At 43.2% G+C, this 21645-nt stretch overlaps 1 protein-coding gene across 3 annotated transcripts in view; it reads right to left on the bottom strand.

Annotated features, from left to right (window-relative positions):
• Window positions 1-21645, bottom strand: part of ABCB1 (ATP binding cassette subfamily B member 1) — a 101693-nt gene that overhangs the window by 18817 nt on the left and 61231 nt on the right. For 2 of the 3 annotated variants that reach the window (XM_061413731.1, XM_061413732.1), the window contains 6 exons: window positions 21006-21182; window positions 19042-19188; window positions 17737-17844; window positions 14110-14187; window positions 11331-11414; window positions 8253-8456 (listed from right to left, as the gene is read on the bottom strand). In XM_061413731.1, coding sequence (XP_061269715.1) covers window positions 8253-8456; window positions 11331-11414; window positions 14110-14187; window positions 17737-17844; window positions 19042-19188; window positions 21006-21182 — 798 coding nt within the window. Of the gene's footprint in view, window positions 1-8252; window positions 8457-11330; window positions 11415-14109; window positions 14188-17736; window positions 17845-19041; window positions 19189-21005; window positions 21183-21645 lie in introns of those variants that run through there. The other variant, XM_061413734.1, reaches the window with a different exon arrangement.

Below are 21645 nucleotides of genomic sequence, written 5' to 3'. Positions count from 1 at the left end.
TTATAATTGCTATTATTAAATATATATAATGTTTATATTTTTCTCTGCATAATTGCCACTTGAGACAACTAAAGAATATTTGGAAAATATTGAAAAGATAAAGAAGGTAATGAAAAATTACATATTAGTGTATTTTACATAATACCTTACATGCTGTTATTTTCTAAAAATATACCTGTTTAACAAAACTGGGCTGAGGTTCTATGTTTGGCTTTACAGCCTTATTTTTTACTTTAACAAATATCAAGAGCCTTTTCCAAGGTTATTAAATATATATATTAACAATGAGTTGTTTAAAGGGCCACTGAACAAAGCTTTTACTGAACTAAGTTTTCAATTCTTATTAAAAAGAATGCTGTGAAAACATCCTTGCACATTTATGTCCATATTAAATTATTGTCTTAGACATTCTTAAAAGTGAGTTAACAAGATCAAAGAAAATAAACTAATTTTTAAGGAGTACAGCACACATTAACACTTTGTTTTCCAGAAAGTTACTATCATTCGATTATGTTTTAGTTGAAAGTTAACTTCTAACAAGGCTATCTCATTAGGACACAAACATCATTTACCACTTTTTAGAGTCTGGGTAAAAAGCCTATAGAAAATACAGAAATCACCAGTATACAATACAAAATGATACTTCAGCCTGCTTCAGCGTGGGACCTTAAAACATCTGTCTGTCTGTTCTCATCTATAAAATGAGGGTAGACAAGAGGGTCTCTGGAGTCCCTTTTAACTCTAATTTTAAGAGAAATAAGTTTTAGATTGTAAGTCTAAATTATAAATCACTATGAGAAATTACCCATATTAAGATGTTCTTCCTTTCTCTGGCCTCTTCCCTGGTCAGAACTGACTCTAATACAGACAAATTCAATTATATTAGAGTGATTTATGGCAAAACAAAAATCACAAACCCAAACTCTCACTGATTCTTTACTGAATCCTACACCAATACCTACCTTTAAAGATAATAGTGAATATTTGATATGATGTTGTTGGTTTTAAAGACTAATGCAAAAGGCTACTAGAAGAAAGAAATTAATACCATATTCTTAAAAACAAAAAAAGTATTTTAAAAATAAAGTTAAAATTATTATGTTCTGACCCAGCAGGCCAACAAGAATGAATTAAGTTTACCATAAGCTACTAACAAATACAGGGAAATGTCCAGATTCAACTTATGTTAAAATATTTTATGCAATTATTTACATATTATAAAAATTATACTTATTTTAGAAAACACTAACACTGCAGAAAGCAAAAAGTTAGAAGAAAAAATCCACCTCCAGTCAAACCCTCAGAGATGATCATTGGTAGAAATATTTCCATTTATGAGGCTTCAAACACAGAAAAGAGGCTTTTTTTGCATTAGTTAAGAAAATTCAGCAAACTTTAAAACTGTCTGCTGAAACAAAACAGACTTCACTGTGAATTTCAATGTAATGATTTTAAGAAATACTTATTTCTGGGCACATTTTTTCTTATGCCAGTGTGTGTATTGTTTGGTTTGTAACATCATCACTTTATTGTGTGTGGAGAGCCCAATAAAAGTGAGAGTTCATGAGTTGCACACCTTGAATAGTGAGTAAAATAATATAAAAACTGCACAATCATCTTCATCTTGTCACACAAGAAGAAATTAGGAAAAGGCTTAATTACTATTCTGTACCCTTGAAGGTTCATTTACTCCAAATTTTACATAGAGATTCAGTAACCACTATGAGGAAAGGGACGTTGTAATTCAAGAGGAGGAAATATCAATAGCACTGGGTTTCCCTCAGAAACCATCATGTACTAAATGATTTTTAGGAATGCAAAAAATATGCACAGGTTTCCTGAAAAACCTCACACTTCTCCTCCTACCCTTGTAGAAACTCAAGTGTGATTACAGCTTTTATTTCTAAAAAAGAAAAAGCATCTATTCTATAAAAATGTTCATTCGTGAATAATATGACAGAAATCAATGGAGCAGAGACCACGAGAAGTGTAGAGGTTTTAGGAGCCGGCTCTGACATCACACTGTCCTGCTCTGCAATCCTGGCCCTGCTCCGTCCTTTTAAGGGGAACAACAGATATGATACTGGTCCCCACCTTAGTAGGGAAGACGGTCATCAATCAATAAACAAGTGGGAAAGAAACATTAAGTGCAGAAAAGTGTCAGTAATGAATTCGAATGTCAGGAGAGACCTCTCAGAAGAGCTATGAAGACCAGAGGGAACCAGCTTGGAATTTTGTAGGACCGGAAAGAAGGCCCATGAGGCCAGGGCAGGTGGATGAGGGAGACAGCAGAGCAAGACAGGGTCAGAGAAGTCATCATGGGCTGAGTCATGCAGAGTTTAATAATCCAGGGTTGATTCTATTGCCAGTGTGATCAGAAGTCACTAGAGGGGTGGAGGTTCGGTTCAGTTCAGTCGCTCAGTTGTGTCCAACTCTTTGCTACCCCATGAACCACAGCACGCAGGCCTCCCTATCCATCACCAACTCCCGGAGTTCACCAAAACGCATGGCCATCGAGTCAGTGATGCCACCCAACCATCTCCTCCTCTGTCATCCCCTTCTCCTCCTGCCCTCAATCTTTCCCAGCATCAGGGTCTTTTCAAATGAGTCAGCTCTCCGCATCAGGTGGTCAAACTATCAAAGTTTGAGCTTCAGCATCAGTCCTTCCAATGAATGTTCAGGACCTCTTTCCTTTAGGATGGACTGGTTGGATCTCCTTGCAGCCCAGGGGACTCTAAAGAGTCTTCTCGAACACCACAGTTCAAAAGCATCAATTCTTTGGTGCTCAGCTTTCTTTATAGTCCAACTCACATCCATACATAACTACTGGAAAAACCATAGCCTTGACTACACGGACCTTTGTTGACAAAGTAATGTCTCTGCTTTTCAATATGCTATCTAGGTTGGTCATGACTTTCCTTCTAAGGAGCAAGTGTCTTTTAATTTCATGGCTGCAATCACCATCTGCAGTGATTCTGGAGTCCCCCAAAATAAAGTCAGTCACTGTTTCCACTGTTTCCCCATCTCTTTCAATGAAGTGATGGGACCAGATGCCATGATCTTAGTTTTCGGAATGTTGGGCTTTAAACCAACTTTTTCATTCTCCTCTTTCACTTTCAGCAACGGGCTCTTGAGTTCCTCTTCACTTTCTGCCATAAGGCTGTTGTCATCTGCATATCTGGGGTTATTGATATTTCTCCCGGCAGTCTTGATTCCTGCCTGTGCTTCCTCCAGCCCAGCATTTCTCATGATGTACTCTGCATATAAGTTAAATAAGCAGGGTGACAATACACAGCCTTGACATACTCCTTTTCCTATTCGGAACCAGTCTGTTGTTCCATGTCTGGTTCTAACTGTTGCTTCCTGACCTGCATACAGGTTTCTCAAGAGGCAGGTCAGGTGGTCTGGTATTCCCATCTCTTGAAGAATTTTCCACAGTTTATTGTGATCCACACAGTGAAAGGCTTTGGTATAGTCAATAAAGCAGAAATAGATGTTTTTCTGAACTCTCTTGCTTTTTCCATGATCCAGCGGATGTTGGCAATTTGATCTCTGCTTCCTCTGCCTTTTCTAAAACCAGCTTGAACATCTGGAAATTCATGGTTCACGTATTGCTGAAGCCTGGCTTGGAGAATTTTGAGCATTACTTTAATTGCGTGAGATGAGTGCAACTGTGCGGTAGTTTAAGCATTCTTTGGCATTGCCTTTCTTTGGGATTGGAATGAAAACTGACCTTTTCCAGTCCTGTGGCCACTGCAGAGTTTTCCAAATTTGCTGGCATATTGAATGCAGTACTTTCACAGCACCATCTTTTAGGATTTGAACTAGCTCAACTGGAATTCCATCACCTCCACTAGCTTTGTTTGTAGTGATGCTTTCTAAGGCCCACTTGACTTCACATTCCAGGATGTCTGGCTCTAGGTGAGTGATCACACCATCGTGATTATCTGGGTCGTGAAGATCTTTTTGTACAGTTCTTCTGTGTATTCTTGCCACCTCTTCTTGATATCTTCTGCTTCTGTTAGGTCCCTACCATTTCTGTCTTTTCTTGAGCCCATCTTTGCATGAAATGTTCCCTTGGTATCTCTAATTTTCTTGAAGAGATCTCCAGTCTTTCCCATTCTATTGTCTTCCTCTATTTCTTTGCACTGATCACTGAGGAAGGCTTTCTTATCTCTCCTTGCTATTTTCTGGAACTCAAATGCATTCAATGGGTATTGAATGCTATTCTTTGGAACTCAAATGCATTCAAATGGGTATATCTCTCCTTTTCTCCTTTGCTTTTCACTTCCCTTCTTTCACAGCTATTTGTAAGGCCTCCTCAGACAGCCATTTTGCTTTTTTGCATTTCTTTTTTTTTGGAGATTGTCTTTATTCCTGTCTCTTTACAATGTCAGGAACTTCCATTCATAGTGCATCAGGCACTCTGTCTATCAGATCTAGTCCCTTGAATCTATTTCTCACTTCCACTGTATAATCATAAGGAATTTGATTTAGGTCATATCTGAATGGTCTAGTGGTTTTCTCTACTTTCTTCAATTTAAGTCTGAATTTGGCAATAAGGAGTTTATGATCTGAGCCACAGTCAGCTCCCGGTTTTATGACTGTATAGAGCTTCTCCATCTTTGGCAGCAAAGAATATAATCAATCTGATTTCATTGTTGACCATCTGATTATGTCCATGTTAGACTCTTCTCTTGTGTTGCTGGAAGAGGGCGTTTGCTATGACCAGTGCGTTCTCTTGGCAGAACTCTATTAGCCTTTGCTCTGCTTCATTCCGTATTCCAAGGCCAAATTTGCCTGTTACTCCAGGTGTTTCTTGACTTCCTACTTTTGCATTCCAGTCCCCTATAATGAAAAGGACATCTTTTTTGGGTGTTAGTTCTAGAAGGTCTTGTAGGTCTTCATAGAACTGTTCAATTTCAGCTTCTTCAGCGTTACTGGTTGGGGCATAGACTTGGATTATCATGATATTCAATGGTTTGCTTTGGAAACGAACAGAGATCATTCTGTCATTTTTGAGATTGCATCCAATACTGCATTTCAGACTCTTTTGTTGACTAGGATGGCTACTCCATTTCTTCTAAGGGATTCCTGCCCACAGTAGTAGATTTACAATGGTCATCTGAGTTAAATTCACCCATTCCAGTCCATCTTAGTTCACTGATTGCTAGAATGTTGATCTTCACTCTTGCCATCTCCTGTTTGACCACTTTCGATTTGCCTTGATTCATGGACCTAACGTTCCAGGTTCCTACACAATATTGCTCTTTACAGCATTGGACCTTGCTTCTATCACCAGTCCCAACCACAACTGGGTGTTGTTTTGCTTTGGCTCCATTCCCTCATTCTTTCTGGAGTTATTTCTCCACTGATCTCCAGTAGCATATTGGGCACCTAGCAACTTGGGGAGTTCATCTTTCTGTGTCCTATCTTTTTGCCTTTTCATACTGTTCACGGGGTTCTCAAGGCAAGAATACTGAAGTGGTTTGCCATTACCTTCTCCAGTGGACCACATTCTGTCAGATTTTATTGCCAGTGTGATCACAAGTCACTGGACGGGTGGAGGTTAGCAAGATCTTATTTATGTTTATAAGAGATGACTGTGGCCTCTGTCAGACAAATATAAAAAGTGGACAGACAGACCAATTAGGCTGCTGCTATGCGACTTTGGGCAAGTTACCTGACTCCTCTGAACCCTGAGTTTTATGATCTAACAGGGTAATTCAAAAGGGTTACTGAGAGTATCAAGTGAGAACAGGTAGCATTCTTAGCATGATGCATGGTATATAATAAACCATCAACAAGTGGTAGCCTGAGAATGACGATCAGATGGGAGCTGACTTTTACTATTTCATAGACTGGTTGGTGCAGCAATCACTTCCCCTATCTGCTTTTCTCTCTCTCTCATGAACCACCGATTTAGAGCATTTACCCCACTCCCGACCTTTATCCAGAAAACCTGCTATTCTCAAACATATGTTTCCATCTGCACCCCTTCACCCCCCCCACTTCCAACAAATGACCAGAGTTTTAAAGCTAATGCAATACTTTGAAGATGAAAACCTGTGGCTTACAATGAACCAGCTTCCGACTGGTCATCTTCCTACAAACAACCGAAACCTCCTCTCTGGGACACTTTGAACACCTCCATAAACGATGACACTAGAAACAGTAATGCACTTGCTTTGGATGCACGTTTTTTCATCTTCTCATTAGATGAATCAACACCATAGGGGAAAATCCCACAAAGTACAGGATTAAACGAAGTGACTGGTCACAGGACGGACTCCCTGCCAGGGGCTGACGTCACCTGGGCCTGACCAGAGCCAACGTCTGAGGGCCAGCACCATGCTGCTGGACTTCAGGACCAAAGGAAACCTCACATGAGGACTTTCTCCCCCAGACAATCACTGAGAAGCACTAAAGCTGATCCAAAGAAGTTTCCTGAAGGAATCCCAAGGACACAGGGTACAAAAAGTCAGAGGAGATAGCAGGGAGGCAAAGGAAGAAGTGAGAGTGCTGATAACCAATCAAAGGACGCTTTTCATCATCCTTATTGGTGAGGTGCCTGGTCCAGAGACAAAGGACCCAAGGCCACTGGATCTGCCCGGGTCGCTGCCTTGAGTCTTAGGCACCTTGGAGGGTCCACGGGTAGATGTCACCCTATCCTAGACGGTAGGCCTAGTTCTGAGGGAGCTCGGCTCTGACCACTCGTTTCTGCAATGATACAGATCATGTGATATCAGACTATGCCCCACCATCAGCAGACCTCTGTTTTATTTTTCTTTAGTGGAGGATAACTGCTTTACCACCTTCCTTCTGAGCCTCCGCTTCCCCCCTGTCCTACTCCTCTAGGTCAGCACAGGGCACTGAGTTGAGTTACCTGTGTTAAACAGCAGCTTCCTACCAGCTATGTATTTTACACATGGTAGTCTGTATATGTCAAAGACCTCTTTGTTTCTTAACTGAGGTACAACTTGGGAGCATGACTGTCTGCGTTTGAATCGTGGCTCTGAAACTTATGAGCTCTGAGGCACTGTGGCATTACCTGCCTGTGCCTCAGCCTCACCTGCGAAAGGAGCTAATAGAAGAACCTATCACACAGGCCTCCCTGAGGAGTAGAGCAACTGCCATACATGCATCTGTTCAAAACAACAACTCTACTCAAAACTCGGTAAAAACCTAAATGAAGAAAGAATTTGACAAAGAACAGATACATGTATAACTGAATCACTTTGTTGCACACCTCAAACTAACACAACAGTGTTAATCAACTATACTCCAATATAAAGTAAAACTTTTTGGGAAAAAAAGGGGAGATTCAAAATGCAAATCAAGCAACAATAACAAACAGGCAAGCATGCAACATGGTTCCTCCACCCCCAGCAAAATATGTTAGGATAAAGGGTAAACGGGGCTTCCCAGGTGATTCAGTCAGTAGTAAAGAATTCGCTTGCCAATACAGGAAACATAGGAGACGCAGGTTCGATCCCTGGGCTGGGAAGACCTCCTGGAGAAGGAAATGACAACCCACTCCAGTTATTCTTGCCTGGGAAATCCCATGGACAGAGGAGCTTGGCAGACTATAGTCCATGGGGTTGCAAACAGTCGGACATGAGTGAGTGACTAAAAACAACATTAACAGATGGCAAACACAAGTAACATGAAGGGAGGAGGCGTAATGAAAGGGAAAGAGGGATGATATTTTAGCCAGTTAGAGTGAATACCTTTAAGGCTTTTCAAGTTTTTAAAATCTCCCCTCCCCACATCTAATTAAATAGGCCTCCTTTCCTCAATAAAGCAATGGATTTCTGGAGAAAGGGGAAGGAAGGATAAAAAGTGATATGAAAACAATTGTAACTAGAAAAGTCCAACAAAATTAGTCTTCAGTCTGTGAGTCTAAGAATTTGTTTTGCTACTTTTCTTCAGTTTGCAATCTGCTGAATAAGTGTCAAATAAGACTGCTTTGAGGAATGGTTATAAAAACATTCTCAGGGACTTCCCTGGTGGTCCAGTGCTTAAGACCCCTGTGCTCCTAACGCCAGGGGCCAAGGTTCAATCCCTGGTCCAGGGACTAAGATCCCACACGCTGTAACTAAGTTCACAGGCCGCAACGAAGACTCAGCACAGCCAAATAAACAAAAACAAAAGCCATCCTCAGAGCACAGAAAGTAGCCACGACTAACAGAACAACACTGCTTAGAATATTTTACTTACCCAGGTCAGAAATGTTATCTCATTTGACTCACCTTCCCAGCACCTTCCAGTTCTTTCTTATCTTTCAGGGCTTGTCCAGACAACATTTTCATTTCAATAACTCCTGCTACTGCAATGATGGGTACAATTGCTAACAGGAGAAGTGTTAACTGCCAGCCATAGATGAGGGATATAATAATGCCTGTGCCAAGATTTGCAATATTCTGAGTAATTACAGCAAGCCTGGAGCCTATAGCCTGCAAAACACACAGAAAACAGTGTTAGAGAGATACCTTCCGATCATCTCTAAAGTCCACGCTTATGCATTTTCTTAGAGATTGTGAAAATTCAGCTTTGTGAAAATCTCATCTCCTCGGTTATGATCTAATAAGTTAGTAGTAAAAGTTTACATGTAACTTTATTTGGTTTCCCAGATGAGGATTTTCATGACCTCCAAATAAATATTGAAAGTAGGTCAATAATTCAGAGTTCAATTACATATTTCTATCTCATTTGATTTTTTAAGACCACAAAACTTTTCATTAAAAAATGACACCATGATCCCTAATGCAAGCTCTGCAAATTAGCAAGATAAAATAGTCTGACAATTACGTTCAACTGGGACTGTTGGAAATTTCCAATGTTAGATGTATAACTACCCATAATTTAAGCCTAATATTGATCATTGAGGGTATCCAGATATTTTGTGGCTTATTTGAGATGCTTATTGTGTTTACAGGGCTTCCCAGGTGGTACAGTGGTCAAGAATCCACCTGTCAATGCAGGAGACTGCGGTTTCATTCCTGGGTTGGGAAGATACCCTGGAGTAGGAAATGGTAACCCGCTCCAGTATCCTTGCCTGGAGAATCCCATGGACAGAGGAGCCTGGTGAGCTACAGTCCATGGGGTCGCGAAAGAGTTGGACACGACTGAGCTAGAGCCAGAGAGACTATGTTCAGAAAAAATATACAGAGCTGAATGTTATGGAATTTAAATTTATGATACTAAGCAGGCATCAGAACCTTCAGTTTACATGCCAGAAGGAGCCTGAAACACAACTGTCAGAAGCATTCAGTTATTTCCAACTGAAAAGTCAGAAGTCAAAATACAAAGTCAATTCACTTCACTGCTCTACACTTCTCTCCCTTACCCTGGAAACGCCCCACAACCTCAAGCCTTTCCAAATTCCTGCTCTGGCCCATGTCTTATCAACTCTCCAAATTTCCTCTGCTTGAGTGGGGCCATTCTCAGGGAAAGATTAATGATGGAGAACAGTCTAGAATGGTCATTTCCACCTCTGGGGCCCTGGTCAAATTTTTCCCAACCCCAAAATGACTAGGTACATTGATTAATAACCAAAGCTTCTGGCGACTCTGAGTTTTAAGACAGAATTCTTTCCCAGCCCCCTGCCTCAATGTCAACCTTCTGAAATCATTTGAAACTTATGTTGATACAAACACCAAACCAGTAACTAGGGGGAAACAGTATTACAAAACTACCAATAGCTCTAGAATTAAATTCCATACCAAGGAATTGCACCAGGGCTGCAAGAAACGGCACATAGAGCATTTATTTTTATCTGATGCCATCACTGAGCTTATATAAAGGGAGGTTTAGCCGTATCTGGCATAAGTCAGAGTGGAGTGGCCTTTCAAATCAGCTCTGTATTTGCACATTTTCAATTTCAAAGTCAAGGGTTATAATCTGAAAAGAGTCTGTGGCACAGGCAAGATGGAGACTGTTCCTTTTTCAGTATCCACAAGCCCTACTCAGAACTCATTTCCCACAGCACCCGACTGCAAGAAGCACTCAGAACATCCCGCAAGTTCACAGCAGACAAATTACTCCGGTACCTAAGCTTCCATACACATAAACGTTTCACTGAGGACGGCAGCCAAGGCCACGGAAATAAGTAAAATGGATTAAAGTGCTTCTTTAATGTACATGAAAATGTACATCCAAAAAACCTAGAACCTTAAGCTGGCGGGGAAGTAAGCCCCTTGGCATAGTATGATTAAATGCTTCTGGTGACATTGCACTGGTTACTGTTCTTTATTCTAATGACACATTCACCGTCCCAATATTTATTCCTCATACAGAAAAAGAGTCTCTAGAACACTCCATGGGAGAGCATAGATTACTAGAAGCCGGAAGTTTTTCAATGAGGAGGAGGGTAGGTAACATTCTAAAGCCAGAGCCCAAGAGTGCAACAAGGTTAAGACAAACTCCATCATCCTGTGGATTTTTGTCATAAATAGACCAGGTGGCACTAGTGGTAAAGAACCCGCCTGCCAATGCAGGAGATGTAACAGACGTGGGCTCAGTCCCTGGGTCAGGAAGATCCCCTGGAGGAGGGCATGGAAACCCACTCCAGTATTCTTGCCTGGAGAATCCTCATGGACAGAGGAGCCTGGCGGGCCGCAGTCCATAGGGTCGCAAAGACTCAGACACGACTGAAGCAACTTAGTTTGCACATGTGGTGCAGTTAAAGAAGAAACTGTCACTTTACCCACCAATCAAAACCTACTGGTCTAATAGTTTCTAGTTATATTAATTAAAGAGATTCATGTAGCAGCAGAATTTAAGTTTTATAGTCTGATACAATTGTTCCTTTTACCCTTGTTTTAGTTTTTTCATACTCGTTTCATTTCTTTCAACCTTTGTCTAAATTTTCTTCCCTCCCCTCTGAATTCAGTGCCCCTAAATTTTCTTACAGCAACTACACACACTTTTTTTCAGTAGCAATTACAATTTTCTGGGGATTAGCAAAGCATTAAAACAGACTGAAAAGATTAAAAAAAAAAAGACTGGGCTTGCATGATACACTGATAAATACTTCCTTTTTAAATAATTATCCTTCTACATGTATGTAGATTATGCCATGAATAAGATATGCCATGAATAAGAAAATAACAAAACAAAGCTCAAAAGTCATCACTGTTATAGTGATACAGCATATGATATTTAAACAGATAATATTTTTTCCATAAGACACATGCTATATCGCATAGGTTAAAGGTTTGACATTTTCTAAATGATGATGAGAATTAACTGTAGCGAGAGAATTAGTTTCATGCTCAAATTCTAAATGGCCCATTAGGACAATCACAGCAGAAAGGAGGCAGTCATACCCCTTTAACTTGAGCGGCGTCATTGGCAAGCCTGGTCGTCAATGCTCCCGTGGTGTTTTTAGGGTCATCGAACCAGCTCACATCCTGTGGCAGAGAAACTCATTTCATTATCTCAAAGCCTGACGCATGAGACCTTCAGCTCAAGAGACTCACAGGGTGCCCTTATCCCCTACATTAAGCACTTAGGATTTGACACTGAATAGATAAGAAAAGGACTTAATAAAGTCATAAAAAGAACATTTCTCAAATAAAAATTTTTTTGAGTGCCTACTCTGTTCCAAACATAATTGCCAGGTGTTGGACCTATTCAACAGTGAACAAAAATGACAGACTTGCTGCTTTCATGAAGCAGATTCCAGGGACAGACGCCACAAATTAATATACACCATGCCAAGGGGTAATAATGCTAGGGAGAAAACCAGAATGGGGTAAGAAGGGAAAAGAAGAGGGGGCGGCACCATTTTATAGACTGGGGAGGTGAGTGAGAAGGCCTTCTCAGGTGACCTTTGAGCAGAGACCTGAGTACGGAGAGGGATGAGAGTATCTGGACAAGGAAGGGACAGCACGTGCAAAAGCCCCGAGGCAGAGGCATTTTTGATCTGCTCACATACAAGCAAGAAAGCGTAAAGGTCATCACCAGCCTTAAAAGCACCTCCATGTAAATGTACAGAAGCTGCCTCTTCCTCAGGACAGACATCCATGCTCACTGGGCTCTCCCTCTTCCCTACCCCATATCCACTTATGTCAGCCAATGTGTAGAGAGTAGACTGTGTATGGGGAAGGAGGTGAAGCTCTAGGAGATGAGGTCTGGGGAGGTAGTGGGGACACAGAGTTTGTGACTTTACTGGCAAAGGCAAAGATTCCAAATTTGGGGAATTCCCTGGTGGTCCAGTGGCTAGGACTCCACGCTTTCACTGCTGAGGGCCTGGGTTCAATCCCTGGTCAGAGAACTAAGATCCCACAAGCTGCATCACGTGGACAAAAAAAACCAAGATTCCAGATTTTACCCTGAGAGATATGGGCAACTTTCAGCAGCTTTTAAGCAGAGGGATGTGATTTAACTTTTATCTTAGAAGAATGATTCTGGTTCTTGGGCAATGAATGAGTGAACTAGGATAAGGATTGAGGCAGTGAGACAGGTTAGGAGGCTGTTGTAATATCGGACAAAGAAGAGGAGACAAGGACAACTCCTAGGACTTTAACCTGAGCAACTGGCAGAATGGAGGGGCCATTTACTGATATTGGGGAGGTCTAGGTGAGGAGTAAGCCCTTTGGCAAAGGGTGGGAGGGGTGTCCAAAGCTGTTTTGGAGACATTTGGTATGAAATTCTTAATAGACATTCAAATAGAGAAGTCAAATAAACAGCTGACTATAGTTTATGGCCAAATAAATGAATCGGGTTAAAAAAAAAAAATAAACCAAAGAAGTCTAGATTAAAGTTTAACACTCAACATAAAAAAGGATTTTCTTTATAAAACCACTTACACTTTTAAATACAAAAACACTAAAAATATTGTGAGTGTCTCAGTTTGTGTCTGTTACAAAAATAACTAAGGTCCTAAGAACTTACCTTAACTCTGATTTGCAGTTAAAGCAGCATTTATCAAATATTTAAGAAAAAATGAATTATAATGCATTATAATTTATTATAGTACATATGCATTTGATTTTTAAAAATTGTTAAGTGCTTAAGTATCTCCCCCATTGGAACACAGCTGCCACATATACAGGCACCACTCTGACTTGAAGACCTTACAATACCTAGTATTATGCCTTGTAAGCAGAAGGCACTTAATGCATGATGGCCGGACTGAATAATTGGTGGAGACGGTATGACACAAATCCTCAGCTCAAATCCAAAGTATAAGGGGCCTAGGAGTCGGCCTACGGCCTGGCAGGGGAATGGGGCATTTTAGCCCTGGGCCCAGGCCCTGAGTCTAGTTCGGATCTGTTATAAATACCGTCTGACTGAAAATCCTGACAAGAGGCCCTACACCAAACAGTGCTCTCTCACTCACTGGACTTGGTCCTGGCTCTGTCAGTCCCAAGCCAGCAATCCCCATAAACACGGCTTGTTTTTAAGCAGCAGGGGGTCATTATACTTATGAGCCAGGGTTTAAACCCTGCCCCATCTCCCCAGGTGTATCTGAGGCATTCTTCTGAAGTATCACCGTATTAGTGCTTTTAAAATGTAAAGTTACAAAGTCACAGGCAAAATGTGCGTGATTGTTAAAGACCCTTTGAACTGATCTGCTTTGAGTGACATGTGTAGGACCCCCCTCCCCCTTCCCCTGAGAAACATTCACATCCACGTGCTGTCAGGGCCTGGGAGGTGCCCAGTGTGGGAGACCTAAGTCACTATCCGCTAGTAACAGTGCAGCTGGAACGAGTCTATCAGCCAAGCCCCTGCACAGAAACCAAGCAGCAGCAAGTGGGCCGCGGGGCTGACTTTTGATCTGTGGAAACAAAGGGTTCAGAGGGCACCTCTTGGCAGGAATAAACACGAGCATCACGGGTCTCCCGGGGAGAGAAGGAAAGAAGGAGAGGAGAGGGATGTGAGGGCACGGAATATTGCTTCCATCTCCTCCGCCTGCAGCTGCTGAGGCGGAGGGCGGAGGGGAGCCCGCCTGGGAGACGCCATCTGGCGCGCGGGGACCCTGGTCCCGAGCCCATCCCCAGCAGAGCACCCCGGGCTCGCTCTGCGGCCCCAACAGCAATCCCAGCGCCTGCCCACAGGGCACAGTGCACACCCCCCGGGCGCCATCCCCGGCAGACCTACCTGCCTCAGCATCGACCTGAAAACCAGGTACCGCAGCCGCCTGGTGAGGATCTCGCCCGCTTTGCCGAAGGTGAAGCCCTGTAGGGAGGGACACGCCACAGGGAGAAGGCTGGTCAGAGGCCCGGCCGCCGGCGACACCGCGGGAAAGGGACGTGGGGTCAGCGCCGGGGCAGGACACCAAAGTCGGAAGCCCGGTTTCAAGGCTTGGCGGCCCTGCTCCTCAAACAGCGACGACCACAAGCGTGGCGCACCACCAGCAGAGCTGGGAGGATCTGGTTCTGACATCGACACTGCCGCACCCCAACCAGCCGGCGGGCCCTTTGCGGATCTACAGGAAAGTGGTTCCTCTGTCTCCCTTCCCACTCCCGCTTCTCTCTCTCAGGAACCAGGGCCTGCCACTGAGGAAGCTGGGGAGTTGTTCCCATGGCAAGGGGAATTCGACTCTAACCCAGGGGTTTATATTATGAATCATCCCAAGCAGGAAAATTTTTGAGAGTGAATTGCGGGGGGTGAGGGGCGGGCACTGGTCACAATTACACCAGACCTGAGGTGCAACCTGGAAAAACAGGAATCTGCAGCCGCTCCAGCCATAAAAGATGCAGAGAACAAAGATATCAAATGCTTTGTTTCCAAGTCAAAAGAAAAGCCAAAGTCTAGGAGAGAAATAGGTTGGAAAGGAAGGCTTACTGGAGACAGAGTTTTCTGCACTGATCTCCCCCCTTCCCCAAGGATATGACCTATGCCTGGGAGGAGAGACGAGCGTAAGATGTGATTGTATGGCCATGCTGGGCCACATCTGGGGAGGAAGGAGGACAGACCCTCGTCCCGGGAGCTTGGGGATATACAGGGCCAGACTGAGGCACTGCGCCACTTTCTCTCTGGAGCTCCGGGAAGGGGAATTTCACAGATGGAGCCTGCCACACAATGGCCCAGGGAGAGCAGAATGGAAATGGCTGGATGGTGCTTTGGAAGATGGGAAGCCCTAAGAAGAGCCCAGAGTCTCCTGCAGCATCTGAGACACGATGGAAGGCAACCGTAGCTCCTCCACACTCCCAGGGGGCAGGCTGGACATCATCGAGAGAGAGACAGAGAGAGAGAGAGAGAGAGAGAGAGAGAGGAGAAACACAGGCAAAGAGCCCAAGTGGAGAGAAAGCGAACTCTTCCTCGTGGTCCTGATCAAGGGGGACAGCCAGGCTGGACCATGTAACTGCAGGCCACCAGCCCCTCCGGTCACCAGTGTGAAGCGGGGGGCAGGGGAGGTGCACAGACCAGCGCCCCCCACCCAGTGCTGCAATACTGCGTACCCTCTCTGCTAGTACACACCACCAGGGACAAGGGGGAGAGAAAGAGACCCTGGATTAACTGAGTTGAAGCCTGCCGTTACCAAAATGATTAACTTTACTAGGAAATGACCAGATGAAGGTTTCTGCTTTAAACTGAATGCAACCTCAACTATCTTGCCCACTATGAGAATACTACTCTTGTCATTTGGTTGAGAACTAGCCAGAGAAGGCAATGGCACCCCACTCCAGTACTCTTGCCTGGAAAATCCCATGGACAGAGGAGCCTGGTGGGCTGCAGTTCATGGGGTCGAGAAGAGTCGGACACGACTGAGCGACTTCACTTTCACTTTTCATTTTCATGTATTGGAGAAGGAAATGGCAACCCACTCCAGTGTTCTTGCCTGGAGAATCCCAGGGACGGGTGAGCCTGGTGGGCTGCCGTCTATGGGGTCGCACAGAGTCGGACACGACTGAAGTGACTTAGCAGTAGCAGCCATTGTAAGTATGTCAGGAACATTATCTCTACAAGTCCTCAGGACAAACCTATAATTACCACTTTACAGAAGAAATGGAGGTTGAGGGAGGCTGGGAAGTGGCCAGAGGCTACAGTTCTAAGGTGGCAGAGCTGGAATCTGATGTGCATCTAAAGAATCTTAACCAGAATGAGCACCCAGAGCCTGGACTATCCCCCAGTGAGCTTCTCCCTTGCTTTTCTAAATGAGGGGCTAACACCATGTTCTAATCCCATTGTTGGCACAGTGCCACCTCTGCACTTCTGAGGTCCTGGAATTCAGAGCCTTTGTTCTCACCCCGGTTTGCCAGGCAAGCCAGGCTCCACTCTCCCTGGGCATCACTGTGTGACAAAGGTACCACTTTGTCTGCCTTTGCGTCACCAATTCAGATTTCCAGCTCAAAGCCTATCCTGCTCCCAACTCCTTAACCAACTGCACCCTCAGCAACCTCTACATTCTCCCAACTTCTCTGGCGTTAATACTTAGTATGACAATCTGTATACAAGTTAGAGTGTCACATTTATTCTCGTTTGATCAGATTCCCCAAAGAGACTTGAAGGACGCAGTAACAAAACAGTCCAGGATTTGGGATCTCCTATCATGTCCAGAAAAGTGTCCTGTCTATTCAAAATATATAAACATGCTCACACCATGCAAAATAGAGTTCTATCTTTAAAAATTACATGTGACTAACCACTCATTCTGGAGAAGGAAATGGCAACCCACTTCAGTATTCTTGCCTAGAGAATCCCATGGACAGAGGAGCCTGGAGGGCTGCTGTCCATAGGGTCGCACAGAGTCAGACATAACTGAAGTGACTTAGCATGCAGGCATGCATTGGAGAAGGAAATGGCAACCCACTCCAGTATTCTTGCCTGGAGAATCCCAGGGACAGAGGAGCCTGATGGGCTGCCATCTATGGGGTCACACAGAGTCAGACACGACTGAAGCAACTTAGCAGCAGCTGCAACCACTCATTCATTTAATAAGTGATTATGTTTATAATCATCTCACACACAAGTAGGACCTTACCTCTTTTCATCATCAAGAGTCAGCTGCCATTCTCCCCATTCTAACAGATGAGGGAACCGAGGCTTACACAGTTTCAGTTATTTACTTGCCCAAGGACACAGAATTAGGAACTGGTGCAACTCATACCTGACCCTACACCTAACACCAAAGCCCATACTGCCTTACGATGCGGAGCATCTAGAGTGCTTAAACTCCTGGCAATTTCATTTCAGCCAAATGATCTGCAATCTGTAAAAGCATACTTTGAATATGCTTACTACAGTTTTTGTTTGAAGACTGACATTCTTCCATCATTAGAAAGGTTCCTTCTTCAGGAAAAGAATGACAAACTCTTCAGATATTTTTAAAATCAGCATGACTGGCTTATGGGGCTCTGAGGTTTGTTCTTGCTTTTAGAACACTGGAAGATACTTGAGTATCAGAACTGGGTGGCAGTACTTATATATCCAAACATGTGTCCACAGCTCCCCTGAGATTCCATTTCTAAGACCCCTGCTTTTACTTCCAATCATCGTGTTAGTTCAAACACTCCGTTCCCTCTGACTTCATGAACATTTCCAGTCAGGGGAGAAGGTGGGGAGAAGGAAGGAAGCAAGGGTTCCTTCCCTTGGGGTGTAAGAGGAAGCCAGAGGAAGAAAACATCTTTGATTTAAGTCAAGGAAACTGACTGCTAAGAGCCCAGTGACTAGAGGAACGACTCTACTAAACAGCAAATCACACAGATGTTTAATAAATCCCGCCAGTTGGGTAATGATACATTTCTCCAAATGGAAAAAGAAAATGAAAATGTGGACACTTACCTGAAGGAAAAATGTAATAAAAGAAATAATTCCAAGGATTAGAAACAACAGTGAAAACAAGTTACTGTTCTGTCGTTTGGTTTCATCATCCACATCTCTGGTGAAGATCTGGCAAAGAAAATATTTAAGGGTTTCAGTACTACTGACGAAATCATTCACAGTCTGACCCATTTTACATCTAGTTATAGTACTTGGGGTCAAGAGGGCCTTAGCATGTGGAGCTCAGGCAGGCTTCCCGAAGGCCAGACTTCAATGGGGCGGTATCGTGCCTTCCCTAGGGCCCAAGGCCTGTCACTCATTCATTGATCCATCCAACTCTTCCTCTGCTCATACTCCTTCTTGAAGTAATGGGTGCTTCAAGTCAGCACCAAACCCAGTACCGCAGAACTGGGAACAAATACTGTCTTATTCCTCTGATGGAAACTACACTGTATGGCAGTCTGTTGTTTCACACGGCGACATTTCCAACTGTCCCAAGGTGTCTGCAGACACATCTGCTGATGTGGTTTTGGAGAGCCCAGGAGGTGAGCTCATATATTCAGCCCAGGTCTCTCTGAAGAAAGGAGGCTTCTTCAGCCAGCCTTCTTTGTAGGGTGGCCTGTTAGACAGACAGTGGGGAACTACAGCCAGCTCACCCGGAACCACACTGGGAGACCTTGGTTAAAAGAGCTAAACAGGATGCCTTGGGCTCAAAAAGCATGCAGAGAACAACCACTTCACAGGGAAAGAAAACCATCTTCCTTCACACTGCACCAAAATCTGACTTGTGAGATTGTAACTTTATGGTTGAAAATGACACCATGAAAAGCAGGGCGACCAGTATCTGTCAGCCTGAGTCTTTTCAAGCCGTCCCATTTGTTTTCATCTTAATACGTGGGACGGACATCCCACAGAGGCCAAGTGCTCAGCCCCATCACGTCCTGACAAGTACACGAGTCAGAGACTGGCTCTTCCTTGAGCTGGTGAGATGAATACACGAGGAACCCTGTACACCAGTCACAGAACTGTTGCTGAGGCTGACTCAGAGTCCAGCGATGGCAGGTAGGGGACAGTCACCTGGTCAGTTTCATGGACTGATTTACAGGACCTCATTCCCAGGGCCCTGGGATAGAAACCAACTGCCACGACAAAGTAAGTTTTGAAAAATCAGTTTTCCTAACACAAATAAAACTTCTACATCTTCAAGCTGTTATATGAAGGTACAATGCACGTTTTTGTGGCTTTTATATAAATTTACAAATACAAACAGTTCATTCTTTAGTCAGGACTCACAGGTAAGTCGCCAAAATGAACATAAACACTTACTCCTATAATCCTTGAAAATATGACTGAGAATGCTGGTTGCAGAGCTCCATTTATAATGGCGCAAAATACACCAACCACAAAATAAGGCCATTCAGTTATATTCAGCTTCAGAATCCTCCAAAAGGAAACTGGAGGTACGCTTTCATCCTGGAGAACACAAAATATTACAACAAACCTGTTAGGAAAATAACTGATCTTAATGGATTGAACTGATATACAGTTCTTCTCTATGAAACAATTTGTAAACAAATAGATCTTATTCCTACTTCCGTATCAACTGACGGCTATGTAAATCTTTTTTAAAGAGTACAGACAGATTCTGTTACATTGTGCCTTCATTTTTAAAGAAATACATGATGATTCCATAAATATTTAAGTCTGACCGTACATCTGGATCCAAGGTAAGAGAAACCCAAGTAAGATGGCAGGTGTTGCAAGAGGGCATCAGAGAGCAAACACACTGAAACCATAATCAAAGAAAACTAGTCATTCTAATCACACTAGGACCACAGCCTTGTCTAATTCAATGAAACTAAGCCATGCCCGTGGGGCCACCCAAGATGGGCGGGTCATGGTGGAGAGATCTGACAGACTGTGCTCTATTTCTGCTTTATTGACTATGCCAAAGCCTTTGACTGTGTGGATCACAATAAACTGTGGAAAATTCTGAAAGAGATGGGAATACCAGACCACCTGACCTGCCTCTTGAGAAACCTGTATGCAGGTCAGGAAGCAACAGTTAGAACTGGACATGGAACAACAGACTGGTTCCAAATAGGAAAAGGAGTACATCAAGGCTGTATATTGTCACCCTGCTTATTTAACTTATATGCACAGTACATCATGAGAAACGCTGGGCTAGAAGAAGCACAAGCTGGAATCTAGATTGCCGGGAGAAATATCAATAACCTCAGATATGCAGATGACACCACCCTTATGGCAGAAAGTGAAGAGCAACTAAAAAGCCTCTTGACAAAAGTGAAAGAGAGAGTGAAAAAGTTGGCTTAAAGCTCAACATTCAGAAAACTAAGATCATGGCATCTGGTCCCATCACTTCATGGGAAGTAGATGGGGAAACAATGGAAACAGTGTTCAGACTTTATTTTTTTGGGCTCCAAAATCACTGCAGATAGTGACTGCAGCCATGAAATTAAAAGACGCTTACTTCTTGGAAGGAAAGTTATGACCAACCTAGAAAGCATATTCAAAAGCAGAGACATTACTTTGCCAACAAAGGTCCCTCTAGTCAATGCTATGGTTTTTCCAGTGGTCATGTATGCATGTGAGAGGTGGACTGTGAAGAAAGCTGAGCGCTGAAGAATTGATGCTTTTGAACTGTGGTGTTGGAGAAGACTCTTGAGAGTCCCTTGGACTGCAAGGAGATCCAACCAGTCCATTCTGATGGAGATCATCCCTGGGATGTCTTTGGAAGGCATGATGCTAAAGCTGAAACTCCAGTAGTTTGGCCACCTCATGCGAAAAGTTGACTCATTGGAAAAGACTCTGATGCTGGGAGGGGTAGGGGGCAGGAGGAGAAGGGGACGACAGAGGATGAGATGGCTGGATGGCATCACTGACTCGATGGACATGAGTCTGAGTGAACTCCGGGAGTTGGTGATGGACAGGGAGGCCTGGCGTGCTGCGATTCATGGGGTCGCAAAGAGTCAGACGCGACTGAGCGACTGAACTGAACATGACAAACATATTTGTAACGATGAAAGAACAAAAATGTCTGTATTTGAAAACTCACTATTATCTCTTTACATTATAAACTCTAATTCTAAAGTTCTTATCCTATAAATTATCATTCATAAATTCCACCTTAGAGTTAACACGTTGAGATTTGGGTCTGTGGACCAAGCTAAGGGATAGGACAGGGAATTCTGGATAACCCTTTCTTGCTCCCACCCCTATCCCAGCCTTAGCCCACTCTTAAAGACATCAGTCTGCAGCCTCCTTTGTACCAAAGTTTCTTCTGAACTGAGCTTTCTGTCCCGGCTTTGGGATCCACGGATACTCCTGCGAGTTGATTTTCTTCTGATTAGACTGGATCTTGAATCTTGGGAGGACGTGTACAAGTCCTCAATTTTACTTAGGGATTCACCAGGGGTATTTTCTAATTCAAGTTCATTTCCTTTTGTCTAAAATAAACAAGAAATATGCATAAGTTGGTTAGGCGGAGTTAACCAATGAAATCTAATTGCTCAACAGCAGATATCAAGGAAAATGGTAATTTAAGTCCCTTTGGGAAAGGATGAAGTGGAACTGCCATTTTTTTGGTGTGATTATATTTGAAAATTGAAACCATTAAATAAGGATCCCCATAAACTATGCTGAAACAATCTGGCATCCATTCCAAGTATCTTATCTAGTCACCTCCTGTGTGTGAGTGATTTTGGCTCAATCAGATTTGCTTTGGACCAGTGACATCACACAAATAACGGTGCAAGTCATACTGTGAGACACAATGTTTTCAGTAGACATGTCAAAAAAAAGTGATAGGTAAAGTTAGTTTTAATTATATATTTTATCTAACCTTTAATGTATCTAAGATATTATATTAACATGTAATCAGTGTAAAAACTTTTTGAGATAGCTTGCATT

The sequence above is a fragment of the Bos javanicus genome, chromosome 4, assembly GCF_032452875.1.
Source record: "Bos javanicus breed banteng chromosome 4, ARS-OSU_banteng_1.0, whole genome shotgun sequence".
Classification (NCBI taxonomy): Eukaryota; Metazoa; Chordata; class Mammalia; order Artiodactyla; family Bovidae; genus Bos; species Bos javanicus.
The sequence above is the reverse complement of the archived record's forward strand: the minus strand, read 5'-3'. Positions and strand labels throughout refer to the sequence as shown.